This window comes from Pezoporus occidentalis, unplaced genomic scaffold (genome assembly GCF_034315485.1).
Source record: "Pezoporus occidentalis ecotype Australia unplaced genomic scaffold, CSIRO_AGI_Poc_V1 ctg75, whole genome shotgun sequence".
NCBI lineage: Eukaryota > Metazoa > Chordata > Aves > Psittaciformes > Psittacidae > Pezoporus > Pezoporus occidentalis.
The window spans coordinates 1787138-1811649 of NW_026916104.1; the positions used below are offsets into that span (position 1 = coordinate 1787138).

Below are 24512 nucleotides of genomic sequence, written 5' to 3' on the forward strand. Positions count from 1 at the left end.
AAGTATTGGTGGAAAATAAAATTAATAGCATGGGCAGTTTCTTCAAAAAGAGTTGTGTTGCTTATTATCAGTTTTTATTTTCCTGTTTTATAACAGGACAGTCATTCTAAACTGAATGTTGCAATTATGGTTCTAAAACCAGAGCTGCAGATGATAACCTCAGTTTATGTTGGGCTTTTCAGTCCACAAGGGCAGAAACAAACATCTAATTTAGGATATTCAGACTCCAAATGTTGTAAAGTAGGAGCTATTTTACATTGATTGAAAAGCTCTGCTAATGACAACTTGATGCTCTGGGAAGTCAAGATTTCTTCTTCTTTTTTTTTTTCTTAATAAGCCTTTTGTATCCTCTTACTAATCCCATTATGGCTAATGGCTGACTCACAGTATTCATAAGAGCATAAAATAATACAACTACTTAGAAAGAAGAGTTCATCTAGCTTACTGTCCTCTTTCTGATGTAGTTCAATGGAATGTTTAGGAAAGAGCATAAAAATAGGTCAGATGAATAGCAATTTCTCTTAAATGAACTCCATATTTTCAGTAGTGGTTCTCTTTCTCAGTAAATTCTTAATCTTCTGTTTGTCTCTTTGACTCGTAGCTATTGGAACTGTTACTGGTGGGTTTAGTTTCAAAAATAACACTACCTATTAATTTTTTCACAAGGATGATAAATTTCTGCTTCTTTTACAGATATATTTTCCTTTTATATACATTCGCTTCTTCATTGTCCACTTTTTACATAGTGTTTTCATCCTATCAGCTTTAGTTTAAAAATTATGAAAATAATTTTGCTGTAATAGCAAGGGTGTCAGGAAAGCAAGGAGGAATGACTGTTGGGTTAAAAAGAGTTTAATGTCTTGGTGTGCATAGTTTAGAAGAGAGCTGCTGATTATTTTATTTACTCTGTCTTCAACCTCGCCTTTCTCAAATACTTTACTCATGAGGGATCAAGGAGGAATGTAAGAGTTTAGTGTAGAACTTGTGGACTGTTTGTTCCTTTTGGTGAATTTTCTTGAACTTCGGGAAATCTAATTCATTCTGGGATACTACAGAATTAAGAACAGATGATGTCCTGTTTTTTCCCAGGCCTACAATAATTGGTTTTGGTAAGTGGATGTTGTCTCTTACACTACTGCATGACATTACGTCATAATCTCAGCCTACTTCTTACTGAAGACAAAAGCCTGTGTTCCATGTATGTGTTTCTAGAACATAAAATACCTCAACAAGAGGTGAGAGAATAAAGGAAGGCTGAAAAAGTGAAACCATGCATCTGTTCATGTGTGTTGCTGACTTAGGTACAGCATTGTGTTTATATCATAATATGTCAGTGAGTTCAGGAAGCATAATGGAAATTTCCTCTGGATTTGTCTCACAGGAGGCCAGTGTTTTAAGGTCTAAAGGGAAACGTAATACTGATGCCATAATATGTAAGTTATGTTTGAGGGAGGTGATCTTTCCCCACTGGTGAGGCCATACCTGGAGTACTTTGTCCGGTTCTGGGCTCCCCAGTACAAGCATGGGCATACAGAACAGAGTCCAAATGTGATGAAGGCCATGAATGGAAGACCACAAATGTGATGAAGGGACTGGAGTATCTTTCCTAAGGCTAAGGGAGCTGAGACTGTTCAGCTTGGAGAAGAAAAGGCTCGGGAGGATCTCATCAATGTGTGTAGATGCCTGAAGGGAAGGTGTAAAGAGAACAGAGCCAGGCTCTTTTCAGTGGTGCCCAGAGGCAGAAGAGGCCCAAAATGAAAGCTAGGAGGCTCTGTCTGAACATCAGGAAACACTTTATGGCTGTGAGGGTGACTGAGCATGGCAGCAGGTTGGTCGGAGAGGTTATGGAGTCTCTACCCTTGGAGACAGTCAAAAGTCATCTGGAATGGCCCTGGGCAGCCTGCCCTAGGTGACTCTGCTTGAGCAGGAGTTGGATCAGGTGACTTCCAGAGGTCCCTTTCAACCTCAGTGACTTTCTGTTTTGGTGTTAAATTTCTATTCTTACCTAGTTGGAGAAATAATTTCTAATTTAGATAATGTTTGGTAAAACCTTGTTGCTTTGAAGAAAATTTAGGTTTATGAAGAGTTTTCTGTGTGTACAGAAATAGCAGTTTTGTTTTCTTACCTTGCTGCTTGGACTATACTTTGGGAGTGGAAAGGTCAGTTATTCTTCATTATAGAGCAGCTTTGGACTGTCTGGGTAAAAACACACCTGAATTTTATCTATAATGAAGTTATTATTGATTGTTGTCTTGAGCCAGAAAGCTTAGTTCTGAAAACTTCTTACTGGAGATGTCCGCTTTACTAAAATCCTTTTTTACACAGAATCTTTATGATTGGAAGGTGCTTCTGAAGACCGTCTAGTCCATCCCCCTTTCTCAAAGCAGGATTAGATAAAGTAGGTTGCCCATGACTGTGTCCAGTTGGCTGCTGAATATCAAGGATGGAGGCTCCACAGCCTCTCTGGGTAACCTCTTCCAGTGTTTGAGTCACCAAGATTCCCCCTGAGCTTTCTCTGCTCCAGGCTGGACAGTCCCAGCTCTCTCAACCTCTCTTCAAATTAAAGATGCTCCAGTCCCTTAACTCTCTTTGTGGCCCTGCACTGGACAGTAAGTCCATGTTTTTCTTGTACTGAAAGCCCCAAACTGGACTGCACGCTCCAGATGTGGCCTCACCAATGCTGACTAGAGGGGAAGGATATTTGGGATGCCCTGTGTTTGGTTTCCTTTTTTATGAAGTGCTGTTTGCTGTTTGGTGCCATTTGTGCTATCCTGGGCTTCATAAAATGTCTGGAAAATGGAAATTACATTTATATTACTACTGTTAAGAGCACTGGTTTGGCCACTGAGTGCTAAAATGTTTTCAGAAATAGTGTAGTTTGTGGTATTTCTAATATGCTGAGATTTGAGATGAAAGGAGAATGTGAGTAGCATTTTGTGGGGAAACCCATTTCAATAAAGATTTGGTTTATGCCTGCTGTAAGGATGGTTTCATTTGTACTGTTGGAATGCAGGTTTAACGGTATTGGCAACACTTTCACAGATTCGAAATATAAATGTGTAGCGTGCTTTACTTGGTAAAAATAGAGTTCATCCTTGTTGTTGCAACTTGGTCAGCGAAGGTGTTTTTTCTCACTGAGTTTCATCAGACAGACACAGTTTATTGCTGGATGGTTTTTCCATTTTAAAATGCAGCTGATGTCTCTCTTGGTGTGCTATTAGCTAGTTCCACATGTAGAGGAATTAATACATCCTCTGGTTTGATATTGTTTTGGTTTTGTTGTTGTTGTTTTGTTTGGTTTTTATTATTTATTTCTCAATCCTGTATTCTGTGTTAAATGAAAATATTTAGGGTTGAGTTCAAGCTACATCTTTTTCTTAAGTTGCAGGCATAAACAAGATTTTCTGTCTTTTACCAGAAGACCTGTTTTCATGAGCCTAGTAGAAATAGATCTTCAATTGTTCAAATTCAGCTGAAATTGAACAAATGGTTTCAAATACATGTATGTGTACATACGTTGCAGCACTTACATACATGCATAGACATACGTGGTGTTAGTTAATAGCGTTTACCTCTTTTCTAAAGCAACAAAACTGACTTAACAAAGATTTGCAACATAAAAAAATAAGCCTAGTGGATAGTCTGAACACATATTCTTTTTAAAATTGTGTACTGTCTCTTAATGAGAAAGTGCTGTTTTGCTGATTAAGAGGATAGATACAGTTTTTTAATTATATGACTTTTTAACTTGGTTTGTGAATACACAGTCATCTAAAGGGTGGATGGTACTGTTAGCAACACGGTTCCATCAGTTTAAAATAAGAATTGTTTTGATTTCTAACCATCGTTGCCATGCTTTTTAGGGCAGGGACAGTAAATAATAATGGAGATCTCTACTTCACTGAGAACTCTGGGCTATCGTTTAGTGTTTATTTCTAAACTCCCTTAAGAATAACTTAAATATTTTTTCATACATCTTGCTTGACATTTGTCCTTTTGTTAGAATTGCTGCCAGCTTTTCTGGTTGCAGTGGTTGCATGACTTGACAAATAGAGTTTGATGAACAGATCAAACTGTCAGCCTGGCCTCTGCAAAACTGTGATGACTTCAAGTCTCATAAAGCATACCATTCTGCATTTCCTATTTTCCGATGACCAAGAAATAGAAGTAGTCGTGTATGTAGTGAGTACAAGAGCAGTTCTCTGGTCATACTGAGATTGGAGTGGATGGGGGAAGTGAAGGGAGAGTTGAAGCTGTTCCAGCAAGTGTTATACATTCTGTGTTTAAAATATATTTATTCAATATTTTGAATCTTTACTTCCAGAATGGGAATTAGTATTGTAAAAGACTTCTTAGAAAGTATAACTACTAAACTTCATACGATATCCATTCTTATCTTAGAATAGGTGTGGGTAATGGCCATTACATTAACATTTTTAATGTTTAGCTGGTAACTGGTTGTTCCCTATTAAGTTTATTTGCATTTATCTTTCCAGTTTTGTCACTGAGAATAGTCACAAATGTGGCTGTAGTTAACAAATACCTGTTTACTGACAGACTTGTTCCATATAGACTACTCTAGTATATACTAGACTCAGTTTTCTCCTCAGTTTCCAGAACTAACTTGCCTTGAGAATTTCATTTCTCATTCTGCTGTGTATTGGTTTTCACACTGAAGCTCCTACTTACTCATAATTTTCTACTTGGCTTTTATACCAAGCACACACATACATACAAGTATCATTTGGATCAGGCTAATTTCCTCTCTAAGTACAGCCATTTATACTTAGTTGTTCCATATGCTATGTCTACCAAGTGTCTTTCAGTCTCTGTTAATATATACATGAATGTTTTCATGATGTTATAATTTTGGCTTGAACACCAGAACGATCTTGTATCAAACGCTCCCTCATAAGGGTCATGTAACAAATAGCTGAATCCATACCAAAAGTTGACTGCATGGGGAACAGCAGAAAAGGAATGAAATTATAATGAACTAATACTGTTACTTTATCAATCAAACACAGCTAAAAGGTGACACCTGCTCGTGCACACAGCATACTGGTCTGTTACTTCCTGAGTGAAAGGCATAAACAAAATTGGGATGTAGCACAATATTGATTTAATGGTAGTGGCAGTCAGCTTAACCAGTTTTGCTTAGTGATGCTGCTATCTTAAATACAGTTTTGTATGTATTTTAGAGACCAAAGATAAAAAAAGTAATTGTTATTGGCCTTGGTAATATAAAAATTGATGTTAGAATAATTTCTGTCACATGAAATGCATTGCCATTTTCCTTCAAAAGTTTCAAAGAGAATGTTGCTTTCAATTCGAGAGTATTTGCGCAAAGCAACTTCCCATACCAAAATGGTGAGATATGAAATCTGCACATTATTTTAGGTTCTTCTTAAGTGTTAGCCTTGCCATGATAAAAGAGCATTAATACAGCAATTAGTTGAATTTCTTTTCATCTGCAGAACTAGTGCAGCTTTCTTGCTGTGTCAGTACAGAAAACGAAGAAGCCATGATGTAAGCATTTTTACTCATCTTTGAACTCTCCTATTACTGAAAATCAGTGCAGTGTCTCAGAGTTAAGGTTTTTAGTCTACGGAGACTTATTCTCCACTGTTTCTAAATCTGTATATAAAATGTATTGTACAAAAAGAGAAATGTTCTTTGCCTCTGCAATAGGACCTGAGGTGTCTTAGAAATTACATTATTATAAAAATGGTGATAGTTGCAGTTTTCTTACAGTTCCTTCAGAATATATACCCTTGATAGGCAACATAATTGGTCTGTCCCTTTTATGAATTCCAATCAAAAGGGTTCTCAGGTGAAAGGATTTTTATTTAACATAGAGTCCCGCTGTAGTCCTTACTATTTTGTATTAGCATCCTGACAAAACGAGAGCCATACATGCTCAGCATTTCATTCTCAAGGTGATTTTCAATGCAGCAAAATTCAGTGGAGGATGCTTTACAGATTCCTTTCATCTGGTTAGCAAAATCAGTTATTGGATGTGTATTTACAATTGAATTCAGCTGTGTTTTTGCTTCTCTTCATTTAAGCGCATTACATGTGTTACATGACATACATAATGAAACAGGTAAAGTCCTTGCCTTTCAAGCAAATTTATAGTGGCTCCATTTCAACTTCTGAATACTGTTTTAAAGACCAAATGGTAATAAACCCATAGTGAAATGCAGCTTTCTCATTACATACAGGGAATAGTTGGTTTGCAGTGCTACTGTAGTAGCCTATCTGGGTAAAATATAGTATTTGTTTATTTAAGTATGCTCTTCTTTAAAATGGTTGTCTTCAATTTATTACATCTAATTAGAAAGCAGCATAAATTCTATTTACAGGCAGTTTTGCTTGACTAAACATTGGTATTTACATTCAGAAAGCAATCCAGTTAAAAATGAGTAGTTAAAAGGCTAAAGTATTTCACTTGCAGCTTAACAACCTGATAAAGCTTTTTTCCTCATTTATTATAATTTAACTTTTTTTTTTTTTAATGGACATAATATAAATCAAGATAAATAGATACTTTGTAATTAAATACAGATTGATCAGAATGTGAAGATTAGATTAAACTATCCAGTATGATGACCTCCACATACTCCTATGTTCCTTATTCACATGTTGTTTATATGTGGCATAAATTAAAAATTGTGGGGTTTGCATAATTTTCTTTATGATTTTTAATTGAAATAATCGAAACAGAACTGGTTTATTTTTAAATGCTTTGTCATTTACTTAAACCGGATTTTTGTGTAGCTGAAAATAATAGAAGTCTGTAGAGTACTTGACATCACTGCAGGTGTTTTGCCTGCTCGCTTGCACACTTGTCATGATCAAAAATCTGAGGCTTACTTGCGTGTTTCTTCAAAGTGATTTATGCCTCACTTAGAGCAGTGTTCAGAAAAACAGCTTCAATGTCACCCAGCTGGAGAAGTCTTCTAATAAGTGTGAGGAAGGACAACCATAGTCATGCCTTTTAAAGTAATGTTTCTCTGAGGAAAAGTGTTAGAGAGGTTTGGGTTTTTTTTCCCTTAAAATGGCGTGCTCCTGCTCACAGCAGCAACTGTGTTCTCCTAAGGAAAAGAAATTTCCACATGAACGCCCCTACAAGTAACATGTTAAACTTCTAATTGTTTTAGTGGTGCGAAAACTGTCTGCTTGAGCGGATACCAGAGATGTCTGTGGGTAAGGCGTGAAGCAAAGTTGTTACTTCTCAATACATAACCGTTGGCTGGAAAATCTGCACGGTTCCATCTTAGTTGGTGTGCTTTCAGCTGAGCTTCCATTAAAGGGTTTTTCTTTAGAAAGACCAGGTAAAGGAATAAGTTATTTTCCTCATCCTCCAGTATCAGCCTCTACTGATTTTTTTTTTCCTCTATAGAGTGTTGTCTCATACATATGTACAGGTCAAGCCACAAAAAAGGAAAATGTAGAGGAACAAATCTGGAAAAGCAATGGGATGATCCCTAGGAAAAAGGAAGCAGGGGGTGGTGAGTGATCATCATCCGGTATGTCAGAGTGTGTGAGGAAGAGGAAACCTGCATGCAGGTTATCCCACCCAGGCCACCAAAAGTGTATTACCTGGCAAATGGCTGTATAATTTCCACTTGCTTTGATAGGCAATGAACTGTGGAGTAGATGTTTTACTCCAGTGTTCACAGATCCCAGCCCAAAGCCATCATTTTTTTTATGTCTTCATGCTACGTTTAGAGCACTTCTCTGCCTGGTCATGACCAGCAAAATGAATGTATTATGTTAACAACAAATATAAGATTATTGATTTGAGTTGAGATTTAAGCATCTTCTACTGATTAAAATTTTTCAGTAAAAGTTGAATTTTACTGATATTTCTATATATTTTTTTATTTTTTACTCCACAGATGCTTCAGACCATCAGGACTCTAGTTGAAAATACAGATAGCTTATATGAGAAGATAGTACAGTGTCAGAAATCAGGTAAGTACAAGCTGTTTTTAAAAAATATTATAAAGAACTTACTGCATTTTTATTTCCAAATCCTTAATGCAGTTTAATTATTCAACTGTAGAAAAACAAAAACAACAAAAAACCCCACACACCAAAAACCCTCACCAACCAAAAAAACCCAAACAAAAAATACTGTGATTAGGCACATAGAATAATAGTGAAGAGGACATTTCAGATCAAAGAGCCATAGAATTACAGCTTGGTTTTAGAAATTGTGGTTATTTTATATATGGACAGCAGCTTGTCAATATAGCCATTTCCACAAATGCAAACATAGGATTACAGGAAAGGATACCTTCTAGTTCTGCTGATTTGTTACTGTTCCATCTGTTCAGAGTAGAACTGGTTTTGTAGACAGTTACATCTGTCAGGCTTTTCAAACCACATGGATGCAGAAGGTCTTTTTTAAACTTCATTATGATCTACTGGTCTCACAGGTTTTCTTAAAGTTTTTCTGGTATGTATTTGATCGTTCTGGATTTCTAAATCTTCCCCATTATTCATAGCACACATTCCTAAGACAAAGAACTATCAAAATACTTGAAAAATTTTATTTTTCCTAGTTACTTCAAGCTGTAAAACATAAATAATCATAAATAACGTGAGTGACTATGATTATTTTCATATGTGACTACTCTGCAGATTTCGTTTCCGTAATAGTAGCAAATATATGGCTGTATTTTGGATCTGTGCTGAAAACAGTGTTGATGACATGGGGATGTTTTAATTACTGCTGAGCAGCGCTTACGCAGAGGCAAGGCCTTTTCTGCTTCTCACTCCACCCCTGAGCTGGCTGGGGGTGCACAAGAAGTTGGGAGGGGACACAGTCAGGACAGCTGACCCCAGCTCATCAAAGGGATATCCCGGACCATATGGTGTCATGCTCAGCGTGTAAAGCTGGGGGAAGAAGAAGGAAGGAGGGGGCATGTTCTGAGTGATGGTGTTAGTCTTCCCAAGTAACCATTATGAATGATGGAGCCCTGCTCTCCTGCAGATGGCTGAACACCCATCTGCCCATGGGAAGTAGCGAATGAATTCCTTGTTTTGCTTTGTTTGCACATGTGGCTTTTGCTTTACCTGTTAAACTGTCCTTATCTCAACCCATGAGTTTTCTCACTTTTACTCCTCCAGTTCCCTCCTCCATCCTGACACAGGGGGTGTGAGCAAGTGGTGGTGTGGGGCTTACTGGCTGAAGTTAAAGCACAACAACAAAACTCAAAAAATACCATGCTGCCATTAAGTCACTGTCTTGCAGACTCGCACACTTCTTGAATGATTTCCCATTTTTATAGTTGTAGTGTGCCATATTTTTTTAGCTTTATCAATGCCTGAAACAATTTAGATCCTTGGGTTAGAGGTAAGGCAAAAGCTAATTGCCTGTTTTACCTTGTATTTTAGAATTGTTGCCTTTCAGAGAAGACTTTCTACTAGCTCATACGGATTCCAGTAAACTTCCATATATTTCATTTTCTTGAGTCTTACAACCTTATTTCACATGAATTGAAGCTGGGGCCAAGAATCTTTTGTTTTAAGAATGCTAAAGACTTAACTGCTAAAGACTTTGTGTTAAATAGCAGAGATTTTGATCTCATTTAAATGAGAAACCTCCAGCTTGATAACATAAGCCTAAATGTGGATTATGCAATAGATCCTGCTATCTAGGGCTGTTTTAGCCCTGCACGGTCAAGGTACTTTTAAAGGTGAATGAGTTGAATTGAATTGCTTTTTAATATCAATGGTTTTTAAAGATTCCCTTATGACTAATTGATCTCATAATATTACTGTATTTAATTCTGAGTAAAAGATTATATGTTTTCCTATGTAGCTTCTCGATAAGAAAAAAGCAAAATTATGCCATCGCCTGGGCTTTTTTGCTCTACTCAAAGTGGAAAAGCTGCTAAAATGAGAAGAAATACTGAAGCTGCAAATAAGCAGTAAATTTTTATTGTCACGAGCAGTCTTATAAGAGAATTCTGTTAGGCAGTCAAAGTTGACTTGCTCCATTAAACTGTTTTCTAACTTATGTTTAATAAGAAGACTTTCGACCTCCTTTAAAATTCAGAACTAATTTTAAAATAAATGCACCATTATTTCTTACTTAGTTTGCTCACCTATTGCATAAGTAGAAATACAGTTCTTTAGATGGCTGTTTTCAGAATTCAGGTTCTTTGCTGTTAATTTTCCTTAAGAACAATTAACTATAATCTTCTCATTTTGATTCTTTAGAATTAAACCGCATAAAAAAGTTCTCTGCTTTCTTCCTATTGGCGTATTAACTTCATCTCAACACATTCTGTTCTTAATGAAATAGTTATCAAAAGCATTTTCGATACATTAACTAATGAAAAGATATGGGAGCATAATAACTGCTTTGGTTCCCACTGGACTTCTCATTCTTTAGCAAAGTTAAGAAAAAAATCTGCATGACTTCAAAATTACTGCAGTGTCATTAACTTGTTGCTGTTAAGCCAGCTAAAGATCCTACAAGAAAAAAGAATGGGAGATGTAAAGGATGTAAAGATAATCCAGTCCATCCCCTTAATCTGTAAAAGACCTGAAATTCTCCTTTATCTTCTCTAGAGTAAAGAATTTGAATGTCCACGTCACCTTACCCCATTCCTAACCTCCTCTTTACCCATCTTGCATCGTTCTTGTATTTCTCTTTTGAATCTTCCTTGTTTCCTTTTTGTTTTATATTTAAATACTGCCTGAGCTCATCACTGGTTGAAAGAGAGAACTGTAGCTTAGGAATTTGTTTCAGTGTTCAGCAGTGGGAGCTCAAAAGGACATGCAATATGCCAAGTACTCATTAAATGATCAGGGGGCAAATAATGAGCAACCACGGTTTGCTGGTGACAAGGAATTACTGAACATAATCAAAGGTAGATATGGCTGTGAAACAGTACAGGAGGATCTCGTGACACTGAGAATTACAGTGTGTGAAATGTAACACCAGTAAGGGTAAGTTAATGGGTGTATGGGAAAAAGTAGCCTTGACAATACCTACAAAAAATGGTGTTTAAGGTTCCTGATTTAATTCAGGAAATAAAGGTATTGTATACAGTTCTAACAGTGTTGGTTTACTGCTAATAACATGCAGAAATACACATTCCAGCACCGTGTGCTAATAATTCAGATAATTTTTTTCTGTGTTGTTTAACACATATACTTTTCTGTAGTCATCTGTGCAGCCAGATCTCTTGTTCAGGTTCTTATCTTCTGGGATCTCAGCTACACTCTCCTTTTTCTCTGAGAGCAACCCTTACAGTTTTGCTTTATGTATACCATTTTCCTGGCTGTTATTTTGATGATGTCTGTCCCTGTATTCCTTTCTATACTTCTTCCTCACTGTACATCCAGACTGAGTTGCTTTCACTTTTCTTCTGTTTGCTCATTTGGTAGCAAGAGTTTCTACTGCCTATATACATTGTCAGCCATCGTCATGCTTTCTGTCATGTTGTCCCACATGCTCACTGTAAACATCCACTAGGCTACTTCCTTTGAATTGTTTTTTAAAAGCCATCCCACAAGTGTAGCTAGATTGACACATGTCCTCCTACCACCTTAACCAAAATAGTTTTTGCTGCTTCCTTGTCCTCCCCACTCTTTCTTTACCCATCTGTTCTCTTTTTTTCCTCATACTTTGATTCTAACGTGTTGGAGCAGGGACTGTCTTATTTATTCCATCTGTGCAGTGACTAAAATAGCAGGGACTTAGTTTATTAAATAATGCAAGTAGTAAAAGACATAAAATTAGTACATTTTCTAACATGTACTCCAAAGCAGTCCTTCAGGAGTTTCAGGATACAATTTCAAAAAAGGGAATATCAAGCCATTCTGGATGCTGTCAAAGATAAGCACAGTACACAATATCCATTGGGAAAAAGCTGTGTCTTGGCTGCATGTAGAAGAAGACAAGGATGATAACTCTACAAGCACTGCGAATAGTTCTTGTTGTTTAAAATTAAAGTAAGTCATTTTTTTTTCTAATAGCTGTAACTCTCAGTTCCTCACTGCTAAAGCTTTTCAGCAAAACAACACATTTACTGAGCTGTTTCTTTTACTATTTGTTCCTGTTATTTGCATTCTGAATTGGTTTTTGACTTAGGGTCCACCAAAACAAAGCATGTAAGATGCAAAAAAGGTAGTATTCTGTGTTATGTACAGATTAGGTAATCCCTTAATAGAGGCAAAGAAATTTATACAATTAAATCTTGATGAGCACTTTCGACTGGGTGTGCAATTGAGGTTTTTTTAAGCAGTGAAAAGGAGTGACTACATCAGTTGTTCCCAACATTTGTGTAGTTATCAGTGACTTGAAAGAGAATTTGTGATATTCATGTCCTGGGTACTGTGGAGTTTACACAAGTTCATCAGAATTTGTTAATCCATGTCTTCTGAAATAATGCCCATTATCAGCCAGTCTTTTGATGAGGAGGCACTGCATCGAAACTGTGACTTCATAAGTAGGGAGTAAAGAAATGCTGTTTTATCTGTTAGTGTTGGACTTCATAAGTGACCAGTGTTTAATGTGTTTACATCAGTGGGACATGCTGATCTTAGAATTGAATCCTTTACTATATTTTTCATGAAGTTCACTGTTAAAAGTAAACAATCTACAGTATTTACCACCATCAAATAAACTCCAACATCACCTGCTATGACTAAAACAGCACTTCGAGGCCCTTCTCTGTCAGTAATCCTTTTTTCTGAAATACCTGATTTTCTCTGTTTTCTCGTTGTTCCCATTATTTCTAAGCCAGCTATCAAATTATTGTAAGTCCTTTCTCCACACTTGTCACAACATCATTTTGAAGGTTTGTTAACACAGTAGGCTGTCTCTGAGCGTTAAGGAAAGGTGTTAATAAAGGACACATTCAGTACAATCCTTTATATGTCTCAACTTTATGTATTCAGTCCATCATTTTTACGTGTTTTTTATACTTTACTCTGTCTGCTTCATTTTTTTCTACATTTTTTTCTTCCTATTTGTCCATCTTCCTCAGGCTACTCCATTAAGCATCTCCAGGTACAGCTCCACAGCAGCTCATGTTATACTGTCATTGTATATATTCCTTAGCTCTGTAATGCTGGTCCTCTCCTATGTTTTGAATGTTCTTGAAGCCACGTTCTGCTAGGGGCAGGGTAGGGGGAAGTGCTTAGATCAACTTTGGTAGCTTTCATCAGTCTTTTTTTCTTTGTGCTTAAATCTCTCTACTGTTATTCACACCAGTCGTACACTGTATTTTTCATATATTGCTCCTCACATATAACTCACTGTAATACACAGAATCATAGAATGGTTTTGGTTGAAAAGGACCTTAAGATCATTTAGTTCCAGCCTCCCTGCCATGAGCAGGGACACCTCACACTAGACCATGTCGCCCAAGAGTCTGTCCAGTCTTGAACGCTGCCAGGGATGGAGCATTTACCTCTTCCTTGGGCATTCTCTTCCAGTGCCTCACCACCCTCACAGTAAAGAACTTCTTCCTTACATCTAACTTGAACTTCCCTTGTTTAAGTTTAAGCCCATTACCCCTTGTCCTATCACTACAGTCCATGACAAAGAGTCCCTCTCCAGCATCCTTATAGCCCCCTTTCAGGTACTGGAAGGCTGCTATGAGGTCTCCACGCAGCCTTCTCTTCTCAGGCTGAACAGCCCCAACTTTCTCAGCCTGTCTTCATACAGGAGGTGCTCCAGTCCCCTGATCATTCTTGTTCCAACAGTTCCATGTCCTTTTTATGTTGAGGACACCAGAACTATACAGAGTGCTCCAAGTGGGGTCTCATGAGAGCAGAGTAGATGGGCAGGATCACCTCCTTCGACCTGCTGGTCACGCTCCTTTGATGCAGCCCAGGATACGGTTGGCTTTCTGGGCTGTAAGCACATGCTGAAGCCAGCTCATATTCAGTTTCTCATCTGCCAACACCCCTAAGTCCTTCCCCTCAGGCTGCTCTGAGTGTCTTCTCTGCCCAACCTGTAGCTGTGTCTTTGGTTGCCTTGGATGGTGGTGTTTTGGGGGGATTCTGATATATTTTGTAGAAGAGTGGATGATCTTCCAGACTTGTAGATGTTCTCAACATTCTTGCTCACTCCTTCCAGGGCAAGTGCTTAAACTAGCACAGACTTTTGTATTGTCTCCTGAGTTTGCCCCTTCATATGAAGCCTTTTTTCCCCCACACTGTTCATGTAATTCTAGCCCAGTAAAAGATCAGATTGTGTTGATGATGACCATCTAGAGCTCCATGCTCAACTTTCAGCAGCCTCGGTGGGAAGAAATGATTGGAAAATTTGGTTATATACTGGAAATCAGGATATCATTGTAAGAGGCTAAAACAGAACTCTTGATTTTAAATAGCCTTTCCCAGTACAGGAATATTTACAAAATTAACCTATTATATTGGCTTGTAGTTTTTACTTTTAGCAGTTGCCTTATACCTGCAAAAATTATTAAAGAGTTAAGATTAATTATATTTCTTAAGATATAGAGAAGTATACTAGAGTGCACAAATGCAGCAGACATTTTATGTACCAGGATCTGCTCAAAGGGTATGCTGCTATGCTAACTAGAATCTAATCCAAAAATAAGAAAGGATGAGGAATCTTGTTTATTCTCCTGTGGATTTTCTGTATCTACATGTGACAGTTTAACTAGTACAACACCTGCTGACAGAGACTAACCAACAGTTCCAAACTATCTGTAGATGAGGCTTAAAAAAAAAAGCAGAGGTAGTGAAGTGTTATAATATGGTTATATATATAATATAATATATGTATAATATATGGTTGAAAGATTTCATAACATGCTTTATTAGAAGAAGTGCTGGAAAGTTGAACAGGATTTCAGATGTACTTTCCTGCTCTTTATATTTTGAACAACAGCAAATCCCAAGTTAAATAAAACTTGGTAAGATGGCTCTGGGTTTAAATTGAATGTGTTAATCAGACAATTTGAAAGAAAAAGGTACCAAATTTCTCTGGTGCATTGGGTCATAGTAAGGAAAAGAGAAGTTACATTACTGTGGAAGAAAAAGAGGTAGTAATTACTATTGCCAGTGAAACAATGTGGGCTCAGGAGGATCTGAAGACTGGAAGAAATTACAGTGTACCATAAAGCAATGTCTATATTAAGTCTGTTTTCTAGCATTAGATAAAATCAAGGCTTTTTTTTCCTTAGACTTACGTTGGCCTCTCTTGAGGATCAAGGCTGATAAAGAAAAGACGGAAACAGCAGCCTGTGGAAAGAATCTTCTTTGGAGTTCTGTTTTTGCCCTTTAATGTCAGTGTTAGTTCATTCTCATGTGGTAGTGGCTTAACTTCACCCACATTGAGAAATGCAGTCTATCTTTTCAAAGGACTGTCATTGTGGAATAAAGTCTTCTGTACACTGGAGATGGAACACTGCACATTGCCATAATAATTGAAAAATACTGAACAACTAATTTTGTTAATGTATAGTTTTGTCAAATATTAGTCTAAACCTACTGAATATACATAATTCAGACCTGGAGCTTTTTGAAGCTGAAGCACACTTAGGATCTGCAAAGAAATTTTGATTCTCTAGTTATGACATAAAATATTTTGGGTGACTTCAGTGGGAAGCAGGTGCTTGGGAGTACTTGAGGATTTAATCCTTATTCCTGTTAAGACTCAGTTTTTGCAGTTAGCAGTGATACTTAGGTAATACAGAGGTTTTCTGAGTATTAATTTATTAAGGTTCATTTTAAGCCTTTTTACGGAAAGTGTTCTGTAAGCAAAATATGTGAGAATTTACAAGTATAGTGACTTCTGTTTCTTCTCTAACATGATTTATTTGATTTATTGTTGATGTGATCTGGTAGCCAGACTCCCAACCACTTTTCTGATAAACTTATTTTAAGAGGAAATTGTTTGTGAGATTGAAATACGTGACTGTTTAAGGGATATAATCTAGAGTAAAAAAAACTCAGAAATGTATTTAATACTGTAAAAAACCTAAAATCCTGGCTCTCAAAGATGTGGCCAAGTATAGCAGTTGAATGTGCAGATTAAATATTTATATGTGGAAATGAGTACTTGCAGCTTAATTTCCTAGAATTCTTTCCTATATCACCATTTAACCGACACAGTGTAGAAGTATTTTAATGTATGAGTTATTTTCTTGGATTTTTTTCTTTGAAAGAATAAATCTGTCTGTGCGAATTATTCACAGAAACTTAGTAAGCATTCAAGATGAGTGTACATAATACTTGAGCTGCAATGTGGTAACCTAATTGAGAGCTGTATGGTATTTTCTTTCCATTTAAAAAAATATTTAATGTTTATTTTTATTACTTATTACTCTTTTAAAAAATAATTTATTTGCTTCTAAATCAAAGGGCTCTACCAAAAATGAAATAAAGTATATTTGGCTTGACTGAAGGTAAGCGCTTATTATCAGCATGTATTTTATAGACAAATGGTTTGCTACCAATTTCATGTTAGGTCTACTCAGTAAACACATTTATTGCCAAAGTTTTACCATTGTGCTATTTGATTAAGGTATTTTTTAAGAGAAAAAAACCTGCATCAGGAGGAGCCTACCTGCTGCGTAGTCGTGTCTCAGCTAGTTGAAATCATGCTCTTGGCAAGAAAGCCTTCATCAAAGAAAACAAAGGAGTGTGTTAAGTAGAGATTTGGCTAGAAATACAGAATAACAAGCGTTGTGCTCACTGTTTTGCTAAAGATTCCTTAAAAAATTAGTAACTCAGCTTTCAGTTGGTTGTATTCCAGGGCTTTGTGATAGTAACTCTTACAAAAGTAAACAAATTGCAGGCTTCCAAACAGTCAGAACTCTTTCTTACCTTACACACATACACTCAAACTCTCTATGTTTTGGTCTCTTTTCACATCTTGATTTTAATAAACATGTAGTTATCATCAGAGTTTTCCAAAAAGAAAATATAAATACATGCAGCTCGGTGGCTTAAGGCGACTTACCCTTTTAGTATATGCTTCTTAATTAGTTTTAAAATAGCAGAATCACTTCATCTGCTTTATATGTCACTTTTTAATCAGTATCTTACATATACTACTTTGAAACTGCAGTGAAAGCCCAGTAGTGGGAGGAATTGCTAACCAATTTTAAATAGGTGTTATTTCTAGTTTGTCATTAAGGATATGAATTTCATATGGAGTTATTTCATTTTGAAGAAATAAAAAACCCTATTTTTTCTAAGCTAAATACGGTTGGAAACAAGTAAATTTCAATAGTGTATATATATACATATAAACAATGTTGGTTTTCACATAAATCTCTAAATTATTTTTTCATCTCTAAATTATTTTTTCACCTCAAAATAAAGTGTTGGCTCTCCAACAGCATGCAGGGCAGCAATAGAAATACATCTTCCTTGTTCCAGCATTTCAAGTGTCAGCAAAACAATACCATGCCTATTGTAAATTATGAAAGGTTTTGTATCTGCTGAATATATTTGTGATAATTAAAATATTGAGAATCCAAGACCATAAAATACAGCTAAGATTGCAATCTGGAAAATATTCTGAGAAGTGATGGCTCAGAATTCTTATCAGCCTGTCAAGACTGTTATATTGCCTTGTGTGTTTTATTTGGGAAGAAAAAGTTTGTTATTAAAGTATGTCATAGTCCCACTTTCTATACTGTCATCAGCCCTTTTTTAGTTCAGAAACAGAAATATTCCTTCAGAATATGCTAAGCATAAGTTAATGCAGGTTTGAGGTCTGCCATGTAATACTATTTAGAGAGATCATCATGCAGCTGGTTGAGGAAACACAGGCCTGGGAGGTCCTAAATTCTACTTCCAGGCACAGTTTTTGTAAATTGATCATGTCAGCTCTGTTTTAAAATGAATATAAGTTTTTTGAGTAATTTTCTGCTTTTCAAAGCTGCTTACCGAACCACATCTACAATGGTTATAAATTTTACATAAATTCCAATTTTACAGACAGATATTCATCCTAATATTGTCCTTTAGCTGAAATGATTCTTTGATGTCCAAGGTCTTACCTGACTGATCTGTATCTAGGGAGCAATTACTCCCCTTCTGGTTTTCTTTTTGCTAGACTAACCAAGCAAGTTCTTATTAGTCTTCTCACATGATACAGGGTTCTTACTGCATTGATCAGCTTTAGAGCACTTCTCTTTTCCTCATGCTCTTTGAAGTTACTGAAAATGGGAGAAAAGAGTTGTACATTAAATTTCAAAAGAGCATCTTGAATGGCAAAGTATTCGCAGAAGGGATGAAGGAGTTTTAAAGCTATCTAGCTAGTGCATTCCAGGGTTAGGGGTGAGGGCCTGAGTGAGAGGAAAAAGCTGAGATGTCATGAAATTCAAACTAATCAGCATTCACTGGGGAACCAGAATGTGATTCAGCACTGAAGGAGAAAAAAGAGTGATTCGGAAATACTGAAAGACTGCTTATCAGGATGCTTTAAAGAAGTGTACTGCAGAGGAGAAGGATATGCTGTGAAATCTTTGGTTATGATTGGGAAGAATTGTTAGCAGCATTGTATTCAGTTTAAAAACCCGCTTTTAAATCATGCTATTCCTATTTTGTTACATACATTGTAGTGTATTTACATGAGTTACAATAGTTGGGAAGAATGAGCTCCAAAAGTTTAGCAATATAGTCTCAGCATTTATGGCTCTGTATTTCCATGGTGCTCTAGAAATGTAATGTTGTAAGTATGGATCTGTGCCTAATCTTTCCATGATCATATTGGAAGTTTATTTTTTGGATGATGTGAACAGGAAATGGATTCTTGGAAATAGTGATGGATGAATGAACTTCAATTTCTCACCTGGTTGGAAATCTGTCTGGGGGGAATAAAAGATGAACTCTAGAGGCAGAGTTAGAGCTATGGAGAAGTATTTGAAATAAAAATGATACAGTAGTTTAATGCAGGAAAAATATTTGGCATTTGTTTTCCTTGTAGTAAAATTTAAAATACTAAGAAAAGCTAAAAAGAGCAATCTTTTCTTCTAAATGAATTTATGAATATTTTTTTCAATGTGTGTGTAGAGATATGTGTGTGTATATATAGGTATACACACATGTATGTATGCACTGGCCTGAGGTAAGGGAATGTACAAAAAAAACATTCATTCGTATTTCATAACAAGATATGAGTGTCAGGTAGAAATATTACAAAGAATAGGTACCTTAAAATGTCCTTAGAAGTCAGTCCACTGTAGGATTGACAGCTACTGTGAGTTCATATGCGTCTTCCATGATAGTAAATTACATATAAATTTTGAAGCACATACATTCATTGGGCAAATAGAAGATCTCAGTCAACTTAGTTACAGTTTTTACTTAAGCTTATAACTTGATTTTACATTTGTAGGTGTAAGTCACAACCATTTGCCAGCCTTTGCCCTCAAAAATACCTTTTATGTTTTTCCTGGTGGAGATTCTGAGAGCTCAGTTTAACATACAACTTCCATAGGAGAGTTGCTGTAATCCATGGCGGGCTGATGTGTGTACCCTTGGAAGGACATTTTACTTCCCCTGCATGAAGGAGGCCGTTTAAATTTTATTTTTATATGGCTTGTAACAGCAGCATGGAAAGCAAGTTATTTTTCTTACATCTGTGCAGTGCAATAAAGCTTTGGTCACTCAGTGTTTCGTTCAAGCTAGTATGAATTTTGCCAGAAATTTTTGGTTTTAAGTTTGTCAGATATGGGTTTTGTGGACACAGCATTTTACGTGGGTGTGGTAAAATGTCCTTGGCGGTTCACTTGGTACTCCTCCTTCACAGTTACTCCTTGTCTCCTCAGGGATAAGGTGAGAAGGTTACTTTTATAGGCTGGCTGCAGCATGTAAGCTCTTAGCTGGACAACTATGATGTAAATTTAGTGCATAAAAGAGCAAGGCACAAAATAAATCTGTTAGGATGAAGTATTTCATGAAAGTACTGTTTCCATCCTATAGCAGCTCACAAAAAGGATTTTACATATGGTGCAACAAGTTCAGTTGTGCTTAAACAGTATTTTTGTATAGCAAATATTTGCTTTGCTCCATCTTTGTATGGCAGTGACCCAACAGGTACTTCAGTGTGGATTTTGGCGTAGAGATTTGTGTATGTTGGCATGTTTATAATGTTGCACATACTAGATCAGATACATTTGTGCTTGAAGAATAAAATTTCTGAGTGTTTTTCACTGTCCTTTTGCCTTACTAGTGATTACAAAATATGTGTTAAAATAGGTACTATATTCCTCCCTCTTTTATTCTCTACAGCAATGGAGTTTCATGAAAACCTGCACAATATAGGAGCAAGAGAAGGCTTAAAAGAAAGAAAACTGCAAAAATCAGTAGAAAGTTTTACATGGAACATTACAATTTTAAAGGTAATGTGTCTTCCTTTGGTTAATTACTGTGTTCTTCCATTCACAACTGACATTCTAATATTTTTACTGGTCATTATTTTGTGTCACAGTTTAAATGGATTTATTCACTTCTTTAACCATGTTCAGTTTAATTTATATAACTTGAAAACACAGCAGGCTGTCAGTGTGGATTTTTCTTTTATTGTCGTGGGGGTTGTTTCATTTAGTTTGCGTGACGTTTTCTTCTTACAACCTTTTCACGTTAATGGGATCTGCTGTAGTCTGGAATACATGGGTGAAACAATTAAGTGTTGATTTGTGCTGGGAAGAAGCTATGCTGCTGTTTAAACCCTGCTTTGTGATTTGGAAAGGAGTAAGAGCGTTGAGGTTAATGCTGTTACTGAAAAACAAAAGGGAAGGTGTTGCTGCTGCAGTCAGTTATGAATGGTGATTAATGATACATACAAATTATTAATTCAGACTGGAGTAAGCTGGGTGTATATGAGCTAGAGATTCTCCTTGCATTTTGTTGGGTGCATTTGCCTACATTTTGATGCCGTAATAAATGATGAAGTATAAAAATACCTTTAGCCAGAGACCCTCAGAAAACTGGAATGGGGAACAGTTCAGGTTTCTTATTGCTGGTCTTTCATCTCAGCAGAGTATAGAAAAATTTATAGAGATAGCAAAACTGCCTCCATTAATTTATTCCCTTGACACTATCCTCCTAGCCCAAATTATTCAAGTTTTGTGTTTACATGCACTAATGAGTTCTTCTGTCCCACTCAGTCAAATGTTTCATCACTATGTTATAGTGCCTGTTTTAATTATAAAGTTATTTTCTCCCACATATTTTATTATTGTTGGTCCTTATTTAAAGTAGAATTCCCTATGACCTCTTCTTACAATGAACTACTACAGAAAAACAGTAATGTATATGTATTTCTCCAGCTTTCCATGCTGGTTTCAGCTGTTAAGCTTTTCACAGTGTTGCTTAGTGCTCTGTACTGCCCTTTGTGCTGTACTGCACAGATCTAATGCAGAGGAGAATCAAAATGAGGCAAAATTCACTACGGCTTATACTGTTGATACATTCTAAAAGTATGCATTCAGGTTTTACTTATAGGTAAAAGGGGCAGACTGTCACTTTATTAGAGTGGAGTTTCCTGAACACATACCTGCATGGGATGTGTCAAGTACCATTCCCGTGCTACTTAGGGAATAGAAAGGAGGGGAGTCAGTTCGCTGGGTTTGGGCAAATGTCAGAGAACTAAGTTACCGCTTTACTCTTCTGTCAAAGGCATCAGATACCAGGTTGGATAGGCAGATCTCTTTAATATTGCCTGAAACGGCAGTACCTTTATTTCATCTCTACTTTCCATTCAGAGCATAAGGGTTGGTGGGGAGGAGGTCTGAGGTTGATAAGTGACTGAAATGTGAAGTCGTGATTTCTGTGTGAGCCAGAAATTGAAGAACCCATGTGGCAGATCTGTCTCTTCAGAGCACTGAAGGGCTTTTGTGCATATCCTTAGGATTAATGTAATTATGGAGTTAGAAAGCCTTGCTTTTGGAGAGATTATTGAGAAAACCTCTTCAACATTGACTTATTTTTTTTTCTGCTTGCAGGATAAGGTCCCTTCTGTAGGAAGGTACAATTTGTCCCGTAATTAATACTTTATAAAAAAAAAATAATCTGTGAGGTTTTTAATCACTCTGTTGTCAAAACTTTAACAGGAATGTTACAGAAAGTTCTGGCACTGTTGTTACATCTTAAAAGTTATTTACAGATCATACACAGTCATCTATTAAGTGCTATTGTTCACATTTAGATGTACAGAAAGTTACAGGTTGTGATTTGTTTGAAGTAACACATCAAGGTTTTTTGCTCCTAACTCTTACCTGTAGGCTGTAGCCATAACTTCTCTTGTGTTACATAATTAAATAGAAAAAGTTTATCTGTTTCTAAACTGCTACTCTTCCTGTCCGGAGAAAAAGACATTATGCAGTTATAATTTTGATCTAATGATGATGTTTTTCATTTCCATTTTTCCAGTTCTCTAAAAACTATGTGAGGACAGGGATGGAAAGTGAATGCCCACATATTTTAAAGTGAAAATTGATCAGGAGAGTGACAGTCTGAGAAGAAGAAACTTCTTTTTTCTGTTGAAACTTCTTTTTTCTGTTGAATTCCATGCCTGTGTCAAATTAACTTCCCTCTTGAATAGCACAAAAATAAACCCCTGTCTGTTTAATGGTCCCAAATTTTGCTGTTCCACAAGCAAGACAGTTGAGCAGCCAACACGTCTAAGGCAGTGCCATGCTTAGATGGATTTAACTTTTTTATTCTTCTTGTAATTAGGAACAGTATTTTACATAGTCTCTTGGCTATGGTTAAGGAATTGCTGTGTGGCTCTGAACAGCCGTACTAGACAGCTCTGCTTGAGTGCCATCCTCAGCTCCCTCACAGAGGAGTCATAGAATGCTCACATGGTGTAGCTGATGTATTTTCCAAACCAATTAAGCTGCATTTTACCCTCCAGGTACATATTGATTTTTAATTTTTTTTTCCAATTGGGACATTTTGACAACAGTTGATGCAATGGAAAGATGGATAAAATAACAAAACAGCTTAATACTAGGGGAACCCTTTGTTTAGAACATCTGTTGTAGTTGTTAAGTATCTATATGTGTGTGTGTATGCACACACATCGCAGTGCTACTTTAAAGGATTTTATTTTTCCTAATTTGAAGCCATGTGGACAAATAAATTACTGGTATAGTGTGTTTGAATTCAGCTGAAACATCTCTATCCAATTTGTGTATGTGCACACATTCCCGTTCTAATGCACTCCACATATGCACATAGAGGTATTTGGTTAACTTCAGAACATGAGTTGCAGTAAATTTAGTCTGCTTTAGTGAACTTTATTGCCCATCTGAGAGATACAGAGATTGTACAGTGTTAGAATATGCCTCTCTTCCAAATAGACAATTTGAAAGATCATTTGCTAGTAATTTATTTATTGTTATTACTCAGACTGATGGCTCTCATCTTTTCTAAACATAGATAATCACATTTCCTGCCAGAAAGAGTATACAGTTGACAGAAGAAAATGACTCTAAGTGCTGTTGCAGCAGACTCCTACAAACAGCCTAATGTAACAATTTGCAGACTTTTGTGGCATAGCAAAACTTTGGGGGAGAAAAACCTCTAGAGTCTCAGAATATGAGATGCCCATAGGAAGAGCATAACACCATCTTCAAATTAGTCTTTGCAACAAATAGCTGTTCTAAAACATAAGGAGATTCAATGGAAGCACTTGGAATGAAGGTGGGACTTCAAACTCCAGCATTTGTTAGATGCTTCTTGTTGGCTATGAGCTTTTAGACATGTCACATTAGACAACATGAATTACTTTCTCTTAAAAGCAAATCCCAAGATGCGCAGTTAATGGCATCTCTTATCTCTGTAATGACATTGGTTCTGCACCTACATTATTTTTATAAATGTATTTATAAATGGAATATTCAAGGCAGTTATAGGGGTGCAACTTCTTACTTTATATATTCAGCCTCCCACATTGCAGTTCAATTTAGATATCTGAAACTGCTAGTCTCTTGATATTGGACTGATGGGATTCTGGTTCTTAATTAAAGTCATGTTTAGAAGTTAGGAAGTTACGTCGTTCTGTAAATGCCCTCAGAGTGTGTCAGCTGGGCATGGAGCATTGTGTTATAGTATATATGTGGTATATAGCGAGCAGCAAGCTTTGAGAAAGGGATACTGGCTTCTTACTTTTCCTGATACAAGCTTTGGGTCCTGGAACCTGAGCTAAAGCCCAGTCATTACTGATACAGTTTCCTGGAAAGAATGCTCATGCAGTTATTTCACATGTCATCTCTACATCTCAAGGGTTCACGCATTCACTGAAGAATCTGTCAACTAAAAATCATGGGTGAATATTTACCAAATTATAAAGGTAGCTGTGCTGAGACGTAGGTGATGCTATGTCCAAATGACTGAAATATCTCACTGAATATCTCATTTCATAGGTATGAGAACTGATAGGAACCATTTTGGGTTTGATTTAAATTACCCTTAAATTACCTTTCAGGAGATGTGATATAAAAACACTGCCTCTTAGCCAAAAGCTTCAAAAAACCAAACAG

General features: G+C 36.5%; 1 protein-coding gene across 1 annotated transcript in view; it reads left to right on the forward strand.

The window, feature by feature from the left end:
* The window catches only part of PLCL2 (phospholipase C like 2), a 102624-nt gene that overhangs the window by 72684 nt on the left and 5428 nt on the right, over positions 1-24512 (forward strand). Inside the window, exons 4-5 of the mRNA XM_062602055.1 lie at positions 7905-7980; positions 20254-20363. Of these exons, the coding sequence (XP_062458039.1) occupies positions 7905-7980; positions 20254-20363 (186 nt within the window). The remainder of the gene's footprint in view (positions 1-7904; positions 7981-20253; positions 20364-24512) is intronic.